Raw genomic sequence first — 21,229 nt, 5'->3', positions numbered from 1 at the left:
TTTGGCATTTTAATAAACTATGCTTTATGTGCTGTTTGAGATTTAAAGCAACCTTTGTTCTTGTCGATGTCCTTTTAATACCTATCTTATGAACTTCATTTCTATTTCATATCATACATTCTCTTATCTTGGGAATCCCAACTTACTAAAATTAATCCTATTTATTTTTCTTTACTGTAGAAAGTAGTTGTTTGCATGCAAAACTGGAAAATGCCCTCCTTATCATTGTGGTGTGGGGAAATAAGAGAGTTCTGTTTTGTTCTCATCTCTTCCGTTAAATCGCTGTGTGTCCTTGGTCAGACGAGGGCAGCCAGAAGGAAGAGCGGGCTGCTCTGTGCTCTCTGGTCCCAGCTGCCCAGTTCTGTCCCAGCAGCTGTCTGCTAGCAGATTACTTGGGGATGGTTCTGGGCTGTAGGTCAAAGATGGACCACAGTTATTTTAAGAACCATAACGATACATTTTGGGGGATATAAGTTATGCAACTTAGAATTATAAAAAAGGGACATTATACGTTATGCCAGAAACAGGAGTAAGAGCTGGATATTCTTACTTACTGAAATTGGCGTGGAGTCATGGCAACTTCAACTGTCCTCAGGTTAAGGACCTTCACCTCAGAACCCGAACCTTTTTCCCTTTCTAAAGAGAAGTTAAAGATGCCATTAAGCTCACTTCCGTGCAGAAACACATCGTCTGTCCTTCCAGACTCTTTACTAGTGTTTTAAATATTTCAGATTCAAAAAGGGAAGGTCCACGGAAGCATCGATGTCGGACTCTCGGTCATGTCTATTAAAAAGAAAGCTCGGAGGATAGACCTGGACACAGAAGAGCACATCTATCATTTGAAGGTGAAGTTGCTTTTCACCAGTTTCTCTGCCATTATCCGAGGAAATCACTTGCCTGTATCAGCGGTAAACAGAGCATCGGTTTCACCATTACCTTCTCCTCTTGTTCATTGTTTTAGGTGAAATCCCAGGACTGGTTTGATGCGTGGGTCTCCAAACTGCGCCACCATCGCCTGTACCGGCAGAATGAGATTGTGAGGTCGCCAAGAGATGCTAGCTTTCACATATTTCCTTCAACCTCCACAGCTGAATCCTCACCAGCTGCTAATGTTTCCGTCATAGATGGAAAGGTGTGTCTTAGAAATATAAAAGTCAGCCCAGAAATTGCTTGGAAAGTTATGTAGGCCCATAACAGAGTCTCATTTGACCAACCCAAAAGAGATGATTTTCTTTGTAAAGTAGCTCTCAGAAGACAGTAGTGACATTTGGCATCAAAGTTAATAACAAGTACGGATCAGGTGGATATGTAGATCACCAAGAGAATTAACAGTTGCTTTTCCTTTTTACGAATGGACTACAACCTAATTTTCTATAGCTTTTTAAGAATATTTGGAAGTGGGCGAACATTTGATTAATTAGCACCTAGAAATTGATGTCTTCCTGGGTGGTAATAGGAAGACTACAAAGTTTTGAAAATGAAACTTGCTTTTTTGCCTTGAGATGTAATACATACATGATCCAGGGAGAGACAAGTAAATTTCCCCCTGAGGTTAATGCAAGTGGGCTAGAGAATTTGCCGACAATCTGAGCAGTAGCCCACTAAGTCAGGCAGTGTTAGGCATTTGACATATATTCATCTCTAATCTTTAATATAGCGAAAGCTCAGAGACAGAACAGAATTTTTCCAGGTGTTACATGGCCATTGAACAGCCGAGCCAGGATCTGAATCCTCATCTCTCAGTTTCCTTTCCATTATTCTGGGTCCCAGATTGCGGAAGACTGAAGTTGTTCTTTGGACTGTAGTAAGAGTTCATTTTCTGTGTTGCTGAAAAACTAGAGGTGTTGCCTATTAAAAATCAAGGTTAAGACCACAGGCAGGGAGACAGCTGTTTGTGCCTTTGACTCGATAATTAAGTTTTCTGAACCAGAGCCACATGGCCCTGCCCAGGGGTGTTCCAGCTTCCCACTTGGCACCTGATATTGAGAACAGGGACATCTGTGAATAACTGGCTGCCACAAGGAGCTGGATTTGAGAATGTTTCAGTGAAAATCCCCCTTTCTCTATTTTCTCATATAAGGGTGTATAGAGTACATATATCTAAGTTTTCTTTGCAAAACATTGAAAAACATCATGGAGTAACTGTAAGACTAATCAAATCAGAGTAAATAAAACACTTCTGTGTTCAGTTTTTATTATCTCAATGGAAATTACTCAAGTATTTCGTAGGCTCTGAAACCTTTTGGGTTGTAACCTTGGCAAGGCTATTTAATCAGTCCTAGGAAGGAGGTGTTGGGCGAACCAGGAGATCAGAGGGTTAGGAAACAGGGCATTTACTGAATGACCCAACACAAGATGCTCAACGTAACCCCCAAGTTTCTCTGAGCCTCCTGCCTTCCTCCTGCCTTCTCCCCACAGGATAGAATGAATCCCAGAGTTATTCCAAATTAAACAAGAAATGTATCCCTGCTGGATATTTTTAAAATATAAATGTTTAATCCTTTGATGGTTCCAGCTTCTGCCTGCATCTTTGGCACAGAGTGTTGATAAAAGATACATTATTTTCATCCCTTTTGTTATTTATTAAATCACTTGGGTGATATCCAAGAACAGAGAGCTGAAACTAAATCCTCCCCACTGTTTGCCTTGAAATAAGAAAGCTCTTTAGCTCTGGTTTCCATAGGAGATCTATTGCCCTAGTTATGAATGACATTCTCTTAGATCTAACTCAGTGAAAAATTCCCAATACATTTATCAAAATGCAATAAAGTCTGAGTGAGGAGAGCTCTTAACACTGCTTGCATTCTGAGTATCAAGTCGTGAGACTTCTGAATGTTAATTGCTTTGTGGCCCAGTGTGGGTAACAAATAAGTCTGTGTTGGCTATGTATGTGCAGCCTTCACTTCAGAATAAATTAGAAGAGACACAGCCACTTGTAATCGAAAATTAAAAAGCAAAATTAAATATGGAGTTTTAAAGTTGTTTCAGCTTTTGGGAAAATAACTTTCTGCCCCCCCCCCCCCTACTGAACAGTTACTGTACTCACTTTAGTATCTACATAGTTCATACAACTTTATTTCCCATAAAATACCTTCCATGGGAAGTATATCAGCTTTAAGTAATAAACTTGGCAAGACTACCTTTTTATATACTAGACTTTTCAGTATGCATTCAAAGCATTTGCAAGGTTACTGCTGATGGATAATGTACAGTATTTAGGAATCACAGGTGACTACCTCGACCTTGAGCTGATCATGAGCACACAGAGAGCTTTTGTAAGGGGAAAGGCCTTCCATCATGAGTTGAGCCTGCAGTGAGGACACTGTATCCAATACGACTGATGGAGTAATTTAACAATATTGGGAATTTGAGTTGGCAGGTCCCTGAGAGCATGAGATATAACCTACTTGAGTGTTGTCCCATTCAGTGTCCTGGTATAACAGAGAAAGCAATTGATGAAAGTGTTATTAGTGTTTGTGAATTTTGGCTTCACTGAGCATGTACCACATTTAACCAAGTGGCTTTCTCCATATTTTGATTGTGCCCTTTCTTCCTTTCTTTGTAAATGGTCTTTTGAGAGTACTTGTATTTTTTTAAATCACTTCAATGTACTGTTTCTGCTTAACTTCATTTTTTGTTGTTGTTTATTTTAGGTGCAACCAAACAGCTGTTCATGGCAGTCCCCCTTGCCATGCAGCAACAGCCTCCCTGTCACCTGCACCACCGGCCAGAGTAAAGTGGCAGCCTGGTTACAGGACTCGGAAGAAATGGACAGGTGTGCAGAAGGTTAGTTCTTACCCAGTGTGGGCTGTGAGCATAAGCCAAGCAACAGAAACAAAGGAGGTGAATCGTGGGTGCTGCACCTTTCACTTCCTCCACCTCCCTGAGGCCTCGACTTTTTTTTTTTTTCTTCTTATTTTTATACACCAGGTCCTTCTTCCCATGACTTGGGCTTCTTACCTGTCAGTTCTGCACCCTCACAAGTACTGAACCTGGTTTCATCCTTACCCTGACCTCCAGCCTCTTCAGCCTTCTCACCTCATCTCATTACCATTTCCCTTCTGCCTTCCCTAGCCTCCCAGTCCCTGAACCCTGGGGCAACCATGGGAGAAGTGCTACCCAGGACTACCCTCCACCCTCACTCCTTGACTCTCTGCCCCATCACTCCATCACACCTGTGCATTGCCTTGCTTGCAATAAATAGCTAAATTATATTGTGTCTTATATCTACAGTTATCTGTTAGTGGTGTTCCACTGTGGATCAGTTATGAAATACTCTGAACTAACACGTGATTCCCTCACTCTGCCATCTCTGAGCCTCTTAGTCTCCAGAAACCTTCTCCATCTGTAGGGTAATCACAATTATTAAGAAATATGAATATATTATTAACTGGATAGAAGACTCCATAGATAGGCAATGTTAGATAATCACCTCACCAGCACCTTGCTTGTGATATAATTTTGTTTTTAAAAGGCAAGTTGAAGTGTAGGTTCCTTTTAGCGATTTTTTTTCTCTCCTTCCCTCTCACCCTTCCTTCCTTCTTTGCACTGCGTTTCTCCCTCATTTTCCCCTTTTATCTTCTGGTTCCTGCCCTTCAGAGCCACTTTCCCTTGTTTTCTATAAAGGGAAGGAGATGGGCATACACAGGTGCTGCCTCCCCTGAAAGTGGGGAAGGGGCTGGAGCAGTGGAAGGCCACTGGCCTTTCCATTATTCGCTTCCTCCCACCTTCATTGGGTGCTTCCCTCTCTGAAGAAATGTAAGGCCATTGATAGCCAAGAGCTCCCTGGAGGGACAATAGCAGCACTTGAGCAGCCAACCTGGGCTCCATCCTGAGGCAGATGCTGCTAAAAGGAGGGACTAAGGTGTGGCCTGGCCTTCAGATGAATTGCTCTCCACAAACTGTGCAGAGATTCTCAGTCCTCTATAAAGAGTCTTAGTATTTACCTCTATTTTATTTTATAGTGACCACAAAAAAACCTTTTTTAAAAATCCACCAAAATGTCAAAAACCTCCCAAACACAACTATCTTTGTCATTTGACCCAGCTAATCTTTAGCCATATTTAACAGTAATATTTTGTTGCCTATACCAAATTTGTAACAGTTCAGATCGTTGAGATGTAATGAGAAACAAAGATAATATAAGTGAAATTTTCACCAAGTGCCACAAAAATAAGAGCGATCACTTTATAATTTTACAGATTTCTGCACATGCCTCTTCATAAACAGTACACATGCAGAAGTCATCGCATAACTGGGAGCCATGTCTTAATATCACCAATTGAGTAAATAATACTAATAACTCAATATCCTTGACTGTGTTGAATTTCACATACTGAAGGGCCTTTTTTGTGTGATACTTCACTGTGCAGATCTTTAATCGTTCATTTTTTAAATATACAAAAAAAACTTAAAAATAAAATTAAAAGTTATTTCTTCATTCTAAGCCATTCAAACAGAATGGGCTTCATGCCCCGGTGATGCAGCTCCTGCTGGGCCCGGCAACACACTCTGAGAATCTTTAGTTTTGTTGGGTGTAACATCTCCACTAGATGTTAAAGAAATCATGCATGGCCACACTGTTGTGAGCGAAATTAAAGATAAATACATTCACCTGACTCTGTGTTCCATCTTATTTTCCTGAACTTGACTTTGCCTCCACCCGTATTCCAAGTAGTCACCTTGTAAACTATTTGAGGAACAGGTAGACAGGTCCTTTTTTAAAAGATTTATCTTTATTGTGGAAAGTATTACAGATGTCCCCCTCTTTTTCCCCACATTGGCCCTCCAGGTAGACAGGTTTTTAACAGTAAAACCGTACAACTGCTGAAGTTCCCTGGAGTGTGTTTTTGTGAGACAAGGGCACCTGAGCAGGAAAGGGAGCATACACAATTGGTCTGGCTCTCTACAATTTAATGGCTCTCTACACTAATAGCTGCTAATTTGCAGGAGTGCACTTTGAAGTCATCTCTTGATAATCAGTGGTTTTATGGTTCTAAGCCAGAGAAGGGTCTGTGTGGGTTTTTTTCTCTTTCATTTGCCAGTATCACCATTATATATAAACACGGGTCTGCCTAATCATATTTGCCACTGTTTGGATAGATTTATTACCACCACCACCACTCCCTGCCCAGGGCTAACATACTTTTATTTCTGGTTTTTGTTAGACCTTGCACACTGCCAGTCAAACCTTGTGGAGCTTAGCAAACTCCTGCAAAATTTGGAAATACTTCAGAGAACTCAGTCAGCACCCAACTTTACTGACATGCAGGTAAACATATTACTGCTGGTAAAAGGACCTTAAGATATTAGTTCGGAATTTGTACTAGATTGTTCCATGAATGTTTAAGGTAACATTAAAGGGAAATAACTGCAATGTAGATTCGTTTCTATTCTGGAATCATTCTTAGTATTTTGGAATCTTGGTGCCATTGTGGTTAGATGTCTAATTTGAAATGTCTTACATTTCAATACAAACTAGAAAAAATAAAAATCTGAATCATTCTTCTATATTTGTGTTACATTAACAATGATAGCTTTGAAGGTATAACTTAGATGCTCTGCTCGCAGCATTATTACCATCTTTTCACGTAGAAAAAAAAATGCTACAGATCTCTAATCCTGCTTTCATTTTGGATAGCAAAAAAATATATTTAAGTTCTCGTCTTTGCTTTTGAATGCCCACTGTGCATCAGATAATGCCTTCTCTTGGCTGGTTGCTTTAGGTGTCTAACAGTGAGTCTTGACTAACTTGCTCTGCTCTCTTTGTCTAGGCCTGTTTTGTATATGTGTGAACTTAACAATACTTTGTTGCTTTTAACTGTTTGTATAATGTAGGCTAACTGTGTAGATATTTCAAAGAAAGACAAGCGGGTCACAAGAAGATGGAGAACAAAAAGTGTCAGCAAAGATACAAAAATACAACTGCAGGTACAGACTTTACTTTTCCTCCATTCATATTTTTGCTTACTTTTATAGTCTTTACATATCAGTTCATGGAAATTAAAAGGTTTACAGCAGCTTAACTGCTTTAAACCCAGTGCTTTTCAGACTGTTATATTATCCAAAATAGAGGTAAATCTATCCTTTGTACTCTGATCTAAGTAAAAAGAATTTAAAATAAAGGTCAAAATTATTTAATATGGATGTAAAGTGGTATTTTTATTCTGTTATGGCCTTAGAACCATTACAATATATCTTTTAAAAAGTCATTTTAAAAATCTCAACTGACTATTCAGTGGGTTGTAATGAACACTCATTTTTATATAATAGATCTTAAAAGAGCCAAATTTTTACCTGTCAATAAAAGAGTGAGAGCTGCAATAGATTGGAAATCAATAAACCTGGGATCTAGCCTGATTACTGTGATTTCCTAGCAATATAATTTTATGCATTTCTCTGAAATTTTCTGGGCTTCTATTTGTTCCTGGGTAAAGTAAAGGAGTTAATGTAAGGATTTCTGAATTCTCTTTCAACTCTAAAGTTTCATAATTCTATAAAATAGATATTATTTGGCCATCATCAATCACATTTAAAATCTGAACTTGAGTCTTAATTGTTCATAATAAACTTAATTTAAATTTATTTTCAATGTTATTTATTTAATATGAATAATTTTAAAATAAGATCCTATTTTGTTATTTTATTGCAATGATACTAAATATGGTAAATGCCTAAAACATCTTATGCCATAAATCACATTATTTTTAGATCTATAAACTAGAATCTCTAATACTCTGATCCTAGCTGTATATTATAAAGGACTCTTGCCTGGCACAATCAAAATTCAACTTATGACTTTGCTTTGCTTTCTATTGCACTATAAATCAATTTATATTCTAATACAAAGGTAAAGGGAACTGCTTTGCGGAATTCGTCAATGTCTTCTGAATAAATAACTAATTCTTCTTTAATTCTGACTTTATTGATAACATTTCTGTGCCATAATTCTGAATGTGTAAATAACAAACTCTTTGTTGCTTTGCTTGCTAATCTGATGTTTTTGAAAATAAGTTTTCATAAGCACTAAAAATTTATGGTTTATTTAGAATGTCCACATTTTCTGAACACAATTTCTTGTGTTCCTTTGTTCAGTATGTTTTCCCCTCTATTCAGAAAATTAGTACTGTAGAGACAAATGTGCCAAATGACTTCACAAGAAAATTACCTAAAATTGCTTTTGGCAGTTTCATTTGTTTTGAGCACATGATTGTCTAGTTTTGTGGCTGGTTGTTTTTGTTTGTTTGTTTGTTTGTTTGTTTTTTTAAATCCTGGTATCTATGGTTATTATAACCAGGTAAAGGAACCATTATAAAAACTGTTGATTATAATTAGCAATTATTTTAATCTTGTTTTTATAAGGTTTGCCATTGAACAGATTTCCATTCACAGCTATTGTCTTGACTGGTTTTCAGTGAGTCTGAGTGCAGTGCCCCTAGCCACCCTGTGTGACCACGAGGCCACCATAGTCCCCATATTGCTCAGTTGTCCTGAAGGAAATGGGATGAACTCTGAATACCCACCGTTACAGGCTATGCTTTTCAATGTGAAGGAAGTTTATTAAGATTTTTTTTAAGTCATTCGAAGAAATTATTCAAAAAAGCAGGCAAATATGCTTCATTCATACCCCTGCAACATTTTTTGGGGGGGTTGGGGGGAGCTTTTTTGTTTTTAAGTTTTTATTTATGCTGTTTTGCTTTGCTTATGTTTTGCCAAAAGTATAACAAAATGGCCCTGTGGTTCTGGATTATTTTTGAGGGAAATTGGAATCAGTTCATCCCTACACTCAAAGAAAACTTGAAACTTATAAAAGTAGATTTAATTGCATCTCCAACTGGAAATACACAGACTTGGGGCTAGCAGTAAGCTATTAATCATTCCCAGAGAGAACCTATTTCCACATGGGCTGACTGGTAAAACAAAAGGCATGGTGGGGGAAGGCTGCAGAATTTGGTACCATCTCTGGACCTTTTCTGCTCACTCAAACCAACAGGCCTTCCAGGATCCCTTAGGCTGGGGAAACCATAAAATCAACCAGGAGTGACTATGATCAATATAAATGCCGTTACTCATCAGCGTTTGACCTATACAAAGACATAGCATTTATTTTTACTGTTGTGGGTTACCACTTCCTCCCACTCTAAGATACAGGATTTCCCTCCTGTTTTAAGTGTTTCTTGACCATGGGAATCCCATCTGATGGTGCCACGTACTCGTTTGGGCCCATAGTCATCTCACTCCGTGAACCACTCGCTCTGACAGTCACTGTTGCAGCCAACTTGAGCGGCTTTGTGAGTGGCTCATTTTCCATCCCGTTTGTAACGTTTAGAACACCAGCCATTTGTGAATGAACCTAGACTGTTGGTGGTAGCGGTTATTGTTATTGCTATTGTTGTTATTGGTGCTTTCAGCTTTCTGTAGCAGTTTTCATTTTGAAATAATTATAAAACAGATCATTTGAAAAATGGACCCCAGGAGAGTAAAAATGAACATGTTATACTGGTTGTTTAATTGATCATTCTTACAAAGGTTGTTAGATTGTGCTATTGATTTGAATGTGAAGGTTGTGACCGTATTTCCACGAGAAGCCATTGGGAAGCTAGCCTCAGAAGTCCATTGTGTAACTCGCTGAAGGCAGCATTTGTCCTAGAAGGCTCTGTGGAGATTACCTTTTAGAAAAAGGACTTTCTGTCTCCCCAACTTCAAGTTTTCTGGTTCTAATAAAAATTCCAATAACATCCTTGTACAGTAACAGTTGGACTGTGTTTTAACTGCAAGAACAGAATGATTTTTAAAGGGTTGCTGTACAAAAGAGAGCTGCCAGTTTCCTGTGTTGCTAATAGCATGAGTTACATGCTAGACCCCTAGTTGTTGGAGAGGAGGAGTAATAGGAGGTATGAGTAGGAGATAAATGACTGGATGTCGTTCATGTGTAGCCATCTTAGATCTCACAGATGCTCAGATTACACTGTAGGCTCAAAATAAGTTCTTTTTTACTACATTAAACATACAGGGATTTTGTACAGAAAATTTTTTGGTGGAAAACAAATGACATATGTACGTATCATATACGTACGCAGATTTAAGAACTTGGAAGAGAAATGTGATTGTAATTTGGCAGTATAAAGAGAATTGGAGATAAAGGGATTTAAAATATTTTTCTATTGTTAACGACTAAAGCAGTCTTGCTCTTTTTCTCTATCTGGGCTGTTTGGTGGCTCTTAAGTGCCTTTCAGTTAACTGACATCAAAAATATTGCTCACAGCCCTGAAGAGCCAGGATCTGGCCAGTGGAGGCAGAGTTGAGTGGTTGGAAGGAAATGTCACTATTCCTTAATCCCACCCAAGAAGAGAAAGAGAGAAAGAAAGAAAGAAAGCTCAGGGATTCTTCCACCAGTTTATGCACAGGTGCACATCACTGAGTGAAACCTACGCTTTCAGGTTTTCATGGCTGATTTTTGTAGGCGTTGTCCCCACACACTGAGAAAACTGAAGATTTTTTTCTTATGCTATGGGGATCCGCTTGGAAAATTCTTCAACCTGAAAATCCCAACGCCATCCCTAATGTGGAATTTCAGAGAGCTTCAAAGGAAGGGTTTACATGGGGAGTTGAAGATTTCTGCTATCCCCGCCCCTGACATTTTCCTCCCATCAGGAAACAAAAACATTCTGCCTGGCCAACAGAGAGCTCCCATGAGAACCTGTTCATTTTAATTTTTGCACATTATTTTTTTAATTACTTTTTCCTGAACTTTTTTTTTTTGCTCCCATTTAGTGAATGCCTTTTGACTTCATATAACATGACATTGCATGAATAAAACAGTGTGCAAATGTATTTTTACCTTGAAAGCACAAGCTATTTGTCAGTTTATGCCTTTCCATCTCTTTCTGGGGTGGGGCGATATTAGCTAATAGACTTATGTGTTTGGTTATTCTGTGGTGAGAAGGATGAACTTTTCTCACAGCCCGAATGCCCCTTAGAGCTCTTTTTAATGCTAAGATTTAGGAAAAGTCGACTTCAGTTAAAAACTCTCCCTCGCCCGTGTCTGATGATCTCCCGTCCTCCCATACCCTGCCCTCTCTCTGCCTCACCCCGTGTTTTTTCCTCCCTCCTCTTCTCTCATTCACTGTCAGGAAGGGCCATCTGTGAAGAGCCAGTTCGGCTCAACTCGGCGCCGGCAGAGGCTAGCAGCAGCCGTGGCTACAACAGTGAGTGGATCTCAATCTCAAGTGGACATTTAATAACATTGAGAAGCTGTGTGCGTGTGCCACCTCCCCTGTCCTGATGTTGCCACTTGCATGTGGCAGCATCAAACGTGGCTCATTCCTGCGTTGGTATAGCTTTCGCATGCTCTCTGGGTGCCTTTGCATGGCAGGAGTGGACACGGACATTGGTGTGTGAGTTGGTAAACTGTTCCACAATCCAGTTCTCTATTTCTGCTGTCCATGTAAGAAATAATTTCAGTGCAAGGTTGCAAAACTTGTGGTGTGGGATTTCCTTAAACAATATTGTTTGTTTGTTTGTTTGCCATACTGACATTGGAGCCTTCGCTGAGTTCTGTTTTTCTCAGAAAAGTCATGTTACTACAGACATAAATTGTGCTTTTTTTGGTAGCAGTGTGACTATTTGAACAGGATGTGAGAATATAGACATGAGAGGGCAAGAAAAGGTGAATTTTTATGTCATCTCCAAATGGCTACATGAGTTACACTTAGCAAGGGAAAATTGTTTATAAGCTGAAAATCAGAAAATATAATAAAAGCAGAACAACCACAAAGTTAGATGATGTTTAATCCATATGTAGAGGTTGGTTTGGCTTTTCTTTTTTAAATGGAAGGATATTAGGAGGACAGAGGAAGTACTGAAGCAGATAAGGCAAATAACAAATTTAAAAAGGAAAAGTGTGCAGAATAGTCAACTGTCCATATGGAGTATAAAGTAGAACTTGCAAATACAAGAACCCTTTGCTGGATAAAAGTAAATCATAATATTTGCTTAAAGTATGACATCCTATCCACTTTTAAAAATAGAGTACAAGCTCATAACAATTATGTATGTTAGTTTTTTTGGCTATTAGATAGGGTCTTAAGTTAATAATAGTTTTACTCTTGCTAGTGGTGGAGTATAATTTAAGATTAGAATTTCTGATAAATATGGAAAGGTTTTTGTTGTATTAATAGGAGAATGGGTACTGGTGCAAAGATTGGTTTTCTACTTTATGATTGGCAACTGACTTGCATTTTATTGAGGTACGTAGCTGGATTGTTCAAGAAACAGAATTGCTTTGATTATGAAATGAACCAGTGACTTGGAATTTATTAGGGGACTGGCTCTTAAACTCACATTTTTTGAATTTTAGAACAAACAAATTATTGAAATCAGTTTCATATTAATGTATATCTTATGCATATACTCAAATGCAGATGAATAAAGTACATGCCACCTACATGGTAAAGAGATGTATAATCTGTTAAATAATTCTTAAATGTAATATTTCATTTATAAGTAAAGAAATCAGGTGATTATTAGGGAACAGAATCTCAGCATAGAAAGAAAAATACTAATGTTTCCTTAAATAATGTACTTCTAAGATGGCATGTAGGGAAGTGAATGTTTCCACTGTGTTCATTTTTTAATGGCAGATACATACAGTGAATATAATAAAGCTGGAAATAGAACCTATTTGAATAGAATGGGTTTATATTTTTTTAAAGTTGAGAATAGAAGAGAAAAAGCTTTTAAAAGATAAAAGTATTTATGCATACCTCTCAGGGTAGCCGTGACCATAGAAGTTAAGAATAACCTAGATGCATCTAATGAGAAAAGTTACTGGCAACATTTAGCAATGAATTCAGGAATAGCTTGGGGAAGAGGGAGTTATTCTAGACCCTCTGAAATTTATAACTTCATGCACACCCGAGCATAGCAACATCTAGCAGGACCCTCAGCGGGCCCCCTTGGCCCCTCACCCATAACTCAGTGACCTGACACTGGTGACTCACCCTATTTCTTTTATTACAGTGGCTCTCTTTCCTCTTCCCAACACTAAAGTTATCCCACCTATTTTGAGCCCATCCTAACCTGCCAGTACTTTTACTTATAATTCTTCCAAATGACTACTGGTCACTCGTTTTTCTTGCCCACTTGGGTGTCTGGGGCAGCTAAGATTGGCTGCCAATGAAAAGTGCACCCAAGGAGATGTTTCAGAGATTTATTCTTGTTCCCTAGCACTAACGTCCAAATGGACTACTTGCAACATCAGCCAGACCCAACAGAATAGGGGTGGAAAAGGAGAAACACTGGCCCCTCTGCATGGATGGACTCTGAGCGTCCCAGGCAGTCAGCACTCCCCATGGGGTCCCTGTACACACAACGCAGAATGACAGCAGCGGACCTTTCTACTGGCTCTGAGTCATCTGCACTTAGACCTGCTGTTGTGTTTTCTCTTATTCATACATATTCGTCATTGCTAAATTTCAGTGCCAGTAGCTCCCTGTCAACCCATTTGTCTTTTAATTTCTTCACGGACATGTGTTAAAAGCATCTCCTAACATCTCCATTCCAAGCTGTGGTCATTGGTACCAGAACATTCCAGGGTCAGGCTTCCTCCCTGTCACAGGGTTTCAAGGAAAGCCCTATATTTCTTTCCTGAGCAGGCTGCAAAGGCCACATTCAGTGCTGAGGGTTCTGGGTACAAACATTGAGAGCTGCAGACAGCTCCCATTCCAGCCATCACTGACGGAGAACCTAGTTGCCACTTGAACTTTGTAATCCCATAATAACTAGATGGATGAGTAAAATACTAAGTCCCCAGACTGAAGAGATACTCAATTAGAGTTAGATTAACACATTCCACTTTGTATTCTCAACTTCGTTTCATGAATTCTATCAGATGGCTCATTCCATGCACTTCTTTTAACAACAACAACAAAGAAGATATCAATATAAACATTTTCAGTAGGAAACATATAAAAATTAGTTTTCATTACCCCAGGGGCCTGAATGCAGTTGGAATGCAGCATTCCAGATGTCTTTCCCTGGGAGTTATATACAAACCCACTTTGACTGGTTTAATTGCCAATTTAAACTTCCAGTATGTTCAAAATATAAATTTGTAATTTATGTTTTTCTTCTGAGAATCTGATTCCAAATTTTATTTTTTATTTATTTATTTTTTAAATATATTTTATTGCTTTTTTACAGAGAGGAAGGGAGAGAGATAGAGAGCCAGAAACATCAATGAGAGAGAAACATCGATCAGCTGCCTCCTGCACATCTCCTACTGGGGATGTGCCCGCAACCCAGGTACATGCCCTTGACCGGAATCGAACCTGGGATCTTTCAGTCCGCAGGCCGACGCTCTATCCACTAAGCCAAACCGGTCTCGGCTGATTCCAAATTTTAGTAGAGAGGCTGTGATCTCAGGGACAAGCTGGGTCCTTACTGTGCTCCCTGGGCCTCCACTGTACCATGTCTCCCATTGAAGCCTCTCACCAGCTCTCACAGCCACCTCCCTACCCACCTCTCTCCAATGCCAGGGATGACACCCCTCTTCAATGCCAGGCCAGTCCTTCGAGTGTTGAGGACACCGAGTGTAGCTAAAACCCCTTTCCTTGATCGTCAACGCATTACATTCCCCATCACCAAACACCCACATTCCTGTTTCTCAGTGCTCTTCTAGTTCTTTGTATTGGGAAACCATATCCTTAAATCTGGAACTTTCTGACTTACACATTTCCTCAAGGTACAGCCTCTCCCCAGGACCTCCTGATCTCCACTATGCTTCCCATGGATTTTCTTTGTCCTCCTAGAGGGCTATGGACTGACTGCTCTTTCTAGATTTAGCATCACTACAGTGAAGGTCAGAAATTTCCTTTATCTTTAAATACTCGTCCATATAAACCCCATTCCTTTATAAGCATCCCCAAAGGACTTCAGTTATTGTTCTCACAAGTGACCTGGACAGGATTCCAGCAAAGTATGAAGCCTAAGGACTCCATTCTTTCAAATAGCTTCTCTGCCATGGTGTGTATGCCCGTGCATGTGTGCGTCTCTTCTGTGGCCAGTCAGAAACTGAGCTTGTTGAGATGAAGGAACTTTGCACATCTCCCAGCCCAGTGCAGCCAGGGTCCCCATGGAGGACGAGATAGTTACTTTGATAAACCCAGATACCAAATGATTCAGATAATGCGTTCACATGGTTAGGGTAGCTGAATTTAGGGGGAAAGCTTCATGCTCACTTCCTTCCCCAGGAAGCCTTGGTATCTTTTGAGATATATAACTTCCTACCAAGGCAAAGTTACATCCAGAGGACCCTCTGTCCAGTCTCAACTGCCCTTACCCTAGATCCACAAACTACAGCTTGGTCAGATTTTTTGGTTCTCTCCAACTCCTTTGTCTGGCCTCTGTATCCGCCATGCACGTGCACTCATTTATGTTCATTCTCTCTTTTTCTGTCAGGAAGTTTAAAGCAAATATTAAAAAATGGGGGGAAAGGACAAGGTTCTGAGATACATAAACACCAGACAAGATATTGGTTTCTTCCTCCCACAGCATATTTTCCGTTAGATAGAGGATATGAGTAATGCTATCATTTATATAAAATTCAGCTTGCAAAGGAGTCTAAGAGTCTGGTTCTTAAAGATAATTGAATGAACATCTGTGCAATAAGAGCTAGGGGAGGTTGCTAGTCTTATTTACAAGAGGAATTGGTATTTTTCCGAGAATGTTTGGCTGACAGCATTTGTAATGGTCAGGTAGAATGTTCTAGAAAGAGAGGGCAAGGTGCTTTGCCTTCACCCATCACAAATCTAGTCCAGATCCAGCCTGGACAGGGAGGTATCTCTAGCCATTTGGAAAAATCTATAGTAATATGACTTTTTTTACTTAATGCTTTTCCATATTGGCCAGTTAATAAGCCATGCTTATACATGTAACAGCATTGTGTTAAGATACAAAGGTAAACTACCGTAAATTATGCAATATATATGTCATTTACAAACATTTTGATAAATCAATTTCAAACTTAATTGTGAGTCTCTCTAAGCCATTATATTTACTACTAAACTTATTTATGTTTTATCTAATGGCTATGGGCCAAGTAAATTTTCCTGCATATGCACCTCTGAATTTTTACCTGGTGGGTGAGCTCAGAAAGCAGTGAGCATAAAAAGTCCTCTGCCACGAGTACCCAGACCTTGTAAGACAAAGACAGCCACGTCACAGTTTAGCGTTTTCTGCCATTGGTTTTTTAGATACAGCTGTGGGTTCAGAGCTGAAACTTATCTGGAATTGTGCCTTTTCTTGCTGTCATTCTGAAGTCACCTCACCCTGTACCAGTGAAAAGCCAGTGAGTCAGTCGCAGTCCTAAATCCACTATGGGAAATGAGACTTCCTCCCACCCCACCACCTGCAAAGTAAATGAGTACCGGGTGTCTCCGTGTGTGTCACCAGAGAGGAATCTGTTATTTGGAAGACGGGAAGAGATCTTTTCTGTGTGTGAGAATGCACAGTGTACTGTTGCTCATTAACGATTCGTATCTTCCCCTTTCAGGTTCCTTTCAGTGCCACCATGTCACCGGTTCGCTTGCACTCCTCCAACCCCAACCTTTGTGCAGACATTGAATTTCAGACTCCCCCTAGCCACCTCACTGACCCTCTGGAAAGTTCAACAGATTATACAAAACTTCAAGAAGAATTCTGTCTAATTGCACAGAAAGGTAACACCAACTCTAACGTGCCCTTTCAAGAAGTACTCTTCTTTGACGAGAGATTGCCATTTACTCCTTTATCCTTGTCTAGGTGGTCATGGGGAAAGATGAAATGGTTTATGTACTGGTTGGAATTCTATATACAGAATGCAGTAGGATACGACGCCTACATCTTGGGACAACACAAATCATAGGTTTACTGTTTTGACTGAGTAAAGAAAGTGTCATTGGTGGTGGGGCAGCGAGGAAGGAAGAAAGACAAAAAGAGTTATCCTGGACAGGCCAGGTTATAAATTATTCTTTTTTTTTTTTTTTTTTTAATATATTTTATTGATTTTTTACAGAGAGGAAGGGAGAGAGATAGACAGTCAGAAACATCGATGAGAGAGAAACATCGATCAGCTGCCTCCTGCACATCTCCCACTGGGGATGTGCCCGCAACCCAGGTACATGCCCTTGACCGGAATCGAACCTGGGACCTTTCAGTCCGCAGGCCGACGCTCTATCCACTGAGCCAAACCGGTTTCGGCTAAATTATTCTTGAAAGTGTGTGTTAAATGGAGCATCTCAGCCAATACTCAAGAGCCAGGTGGTGCAGGAAACCAAAGGGAGCACATGGAGGGCACCTCTCGGAATGCTTTTGTTTTAACTATATTTTTATTGATTTCAGAGAGGAAGGGAGAGGGAGAGAGGAGAGATAGAAACTGATGAAAGAGAGACATGAATCGGCTGCTTCCTGCTTGCCCCACGATAGGGATGGAGCCCGCAGCCCAGGCATGTGCCCTGACTGGGAATTGCTTGGTTCATAGGTTGATGCTCAACCACTGAGCCAGGCCAGCCCGGCTGGGAGTGTTGAAGTCAACAAAAATTTGTATTCTCAAACCATCAGCACAGATATACCATCAGATGTTTCTTTAATTCTATTATCCTACAACAACAAAGCTAAAACATCTTCCCCCCTTTTCCTCTATAGGTTTCTCAGTTGGAATGCCAACCCTCTTTCACCTGCTCTTTTACTCCTAGTACACCTTTATTACATTTCTTAGCTGGATGCTAATTATGTCACTAGTCTAGAGTAATATTATTTTGCTTATAAAATAGCATTGATTACGGTCAGTAGAGCCAGTAACTTTTACTCATCTTGGGAGAGGGAGTGTAGGAGTAGGTAGAACGAGACAATGTGAGTAGCTGCTTAAGGGAGATGAGTACATTTGAAGGTAGTCCCAGGAAAGCTTTGTGAATATAGTTGCAATCCTGAGGCTTTCAGGAAATCCAAGTTTCAACAGAATTTTAAAGCCTTTTGAAACAACGTATTTTCTTTTCAACTGTGCTAGGAAAAAGAAAGGGCTTCTCTGTGACTGTTGAGTGAACCCTTTAGGAAGAATTATGGATTTTGAAATGACTGAGTCTGCTTTTACAGCTGCCGGTGGGATTGATGTGTTCCAGCTATCAGGTTATTACCTTTAAATTGATGATGGAGGGAATGTAGCAATAAATCAATAGGTTGTGAGTCCCTTGTTATCCCACCATTTTTCCTCTTTAATATGGGCCAGTCTTTATGCTAAAATTTTCCACTTCTAAAAAATAACCTTTCTCAAATAAGGAAATTCCTCTTTTTAGTAGATCTTGAATATTATAGCAATTCTGTTATGGTAACGATGAGAGTTGTAAATTCAACCTTTTGTAATTTAAAATTAAAGACTGCTGCAGATTACACCAATGTATGTTGTTAGGTGTGCAGGAGTTGGGAAGGGAACTAGAGTTTTTATTGTTACTTTTAAATCAAAATACTTCTAACATCAAGATATTCCTGGCTAAGAAAGGATTGCAGGTACTGTTCTTAAGACCAAATCAGTTCCTAACTCAAAGAGAACTAGTAAGCACTTTCTAGATCAGCTGCCTGTTTTTTTGTTGGCAGTGATAAGGTGTGGCTGGTGATTCGGGGTGTGAAGGAATTCACAATGAAAAGAAGAGATGTAGAGAGGAAGTTTATTTTACTTTCCCTCAAGGGAAAGGACCAAGTATTGCTAATCAATACAGGGCAAGAAGTAAATGGCAGCCTGCTCTTCTAAGCAGAGGCTGTAGCTAAGCAACAAGGAAGGGAGGGGAATTTTGGGCTGAAGTTGAGTAGACATCAGGGAGGTTGTCTTGAAAAAATTATTGTTGGTTTGTTTTTCAGGAGACAGTCCAGGCAGGTGTCCTAGGGAGGTGTCTTATCAGTATTTTTCCTAAGCCTGTAAAACATGTTTAGAATAAAAGTTATTAAAACTTTAAAAGAGGCGTGTTTGAAGAGAATGGGGGAAGGGAACTTTTTACTAACTAGAGACCCCTTGGTGCGAATTATCCCTGAGTTGTAAAAACAGCAGGGAGGAGGGGTATGCAAGAATGTAGCCTTGAGAGTAGCTTATCTTGTCTCACAGTTTGAGCAGAGGGGCTCTTTGAATCAGAGGAGCTAACACTCTTAGGGTTTAATTGCCAGGTGCTTCTCATAAACTGTAGAAGGCTACAGCAAAGAAAAAGAAAGCCTTTTTTTCTGTCCTTACAGGCAGGACTTATAAAATGCTCTCTTTGGGGTGTACACTTTTGGGAAATAATTTTTGGATAGTTCTAAATAATGTGCATGTGTCTTCATGGTACACAGAACTGCTCAGATGCTCTCATCAGTTATGGCACAGTAAAACTTGTTCCCTTTTCCTTCTAGGAATTGTGAATTAATGTATAAATATTGATATTAGAATTGGTATGCTGCTCCCAAGTCTTTGTTGGCTTATCTGGTATGAAATGCTATTCATCCTGAATAATTACCATTACCATATTTGTTTTTTGTATAAGTATTATGATAGATTCAGTATTAAAGCTGACTTTTAATTAGGCTGTAATATAACCTTTCCAGAAAACATCTATGCACGACTTAAAATGCAAAAAAAGTTTATAATTTTGGACATTCTTTCTGGACCGATTTGATCTCTGTTTTTCGCTTTTCTCCCCACCCAGTTCATTCCCTTTTGAAGTCTGCATTTAATAGCATAGCTATAGAGAAGGAGAAGCTTAAGCAGATGGTTTCTGAGCAGGATCACAATAAAGGCCACAGCACACAGATGGCACGACTCCGACAGTCACTGTCTCAGGTAAACGAGAATGTGTGTTTCAAGCTCATAACATATTCCCATCCCTGTATGGCACAAATGGGGGTGGAGGCAGTTGGTCATGAGACTGTAAGTCTCCTCAGACATTGAGTATCAGTATTAAATATTATTACTTTTTTCCCATAAAATGTCAAGGTAAGAGTGAAATCAACCAAACTTACTTGCAAATATATAATGATTTTGGCTGATTGAATACTTTTAATGCCTCTTCATGGTTATGTATAAGGCAGTCTCTGGTTTAAAGAAAAAGAATCATGCATTTATATACATGGTTTACACGCCTAAAATATGGTCAGGAATATATTCAATCCAATGTTAGAACAAAATCTACTAGGGCCCTAGCCAGTTTGGCTCAATGTACAGAACTTTGGCCTGGGGACTGAACAGTCCTGGGTTTGATTCACATGCCTGGGTTGTGGACTTGATCCCCAATAGGGGGCATGCAGGAGGCAGCTGATCAATGATTCTCTCATCATTGATGTTTCTGTCTTTCTCTCCCTTTCCTTTCTGAAATCAATAAAAATATACATATTTTTTAAATCTACTAGGTATTCCATACTTAATATTTTTTCCACTTAAAATACATTTCAATCTGTTGAAAATTACTGATTACTGTTATACCTCTTTTTTCCTGATTTGTACTCTTAGGGTTTTCTTCCTATTTAAGTTATGTTCTCTGAAGTTATACTTTCATATTTCAATATATATTATATATATATTGAATACCTATTCATTATGTAGTATTCAATATATATTAAATTTATCTTATGAATATCAATTCAACCCCATGTATTTCAAAGTTGAAATTTCTGATTAAAAGCCTTTAATGCTATACTTATGCTTTTTTTACACTGAGTACTTGCTCTGAAATTAATATTTTCTTTAGTTTATAAATGCACTTTTAAAAATTTCGAGAATTCAATGCTGTTATGTGATTTTGCGTGAGAACTCAGTGTTTATATAAAATATTGTTCACTTCCTGGTGCCTTGGATCAGAGTGAAGGAGCAAGCAAATCCTGGGTAAGTGGTTTTCCATGTGGGTCAGCTCCTGCTTGAACACTTTCCCTCAATCCCTAGGAATTAGACTGAAACCGTCTCGCCATGTTTTATGTACCTGAACTGTCAGTTTCTTTTCAATGTGAAGTTTCATGTTATTGAGTGCTGTTATCTGGACCATGTTTTCTGTGTTCAGTTAAGGTGAAACACTGCCAGTTAAGGTGCATATCCTGCTTCCAGTGCAAAACTAGGGACTTGGGAGCATGAGCATCAAAAGCAGCAACTATGTGCCAGTCTGCAGAGGGTTTTGCTCATAAGCACATTAATGGTTTTCCCTGGACAACTCTCATGGCATGTATTTGTTACAAATACATGCTA

At 39.3% G+C, this 21,229-nt stretch overlaps 1 protein-coding gene across 11 annotated transcripts in view; it reads left to right on the top strand.

Moving 5' to 3' along the window:
* Positions 1-21,229, top strand: part of OSBPL6 (oxysterol binding protein like 6) — a 172,206-nt gene that overhangs the window by 122,725 nt on the left and 28,252 nt on the right. For 7 of the 11 annotated variants that reach the window (XM_036320007.1, XM_036320009.1, XM_036320013.1 and 4 more), the window contains 8 exons: positions 732-845; positions 962-1,132; positions 3,654-3,786; positions 6,168-6,271; positions 6,838-6,930; positions 11,133-11,207; positions 16,553-16,718; positions 19,704-19,837. In XM_036320007.1, coding sequence (XP_036175900.1) covers positions 732-845; positions 962-1,132; positions 3,654-3,786; positions 6,168-6,271; positions 6,838-6,930; positions 11,133-11,207; positions 16,553-16,718; positions 19,704-19,837 — 990 coding nt within the window. The remainder of the gene's footprint in view (positions 1-731; positions 846-961; positions 1,133-3,653; positions 3,787-6,167; positions 6,272-6,837; positions 6,931-11,132; positions 11,208-16,552; positions 16,719-19,703; positions 19,838-21,229) is intronic. The other 4 variants (XM_036320015.1, XM_036320010.1, XM_036320011.1 and 1 more) reach the window with 3 other exon arrangements.

This window comes from Myotis myotis, unplaced genomic scaffold (genome assembly GCF_014108235.1).
Source record: "Myotis myotis isolate mMyoMyo1 unplaced genomic scaffold, mMyoMyo1.p scaffold_m19_p_8, whole genome shotgun sequence".
NCBI lineage: Eukaryota > Metazoa > Chordata > Mammalia > Chiroptera > Vespertilionidae > Myotis > Myotis myotis.
Note: the sequence above shows the minus strand (reverse complement) of the source record. Positions and strands in the feature narration are given on the sequence as shown.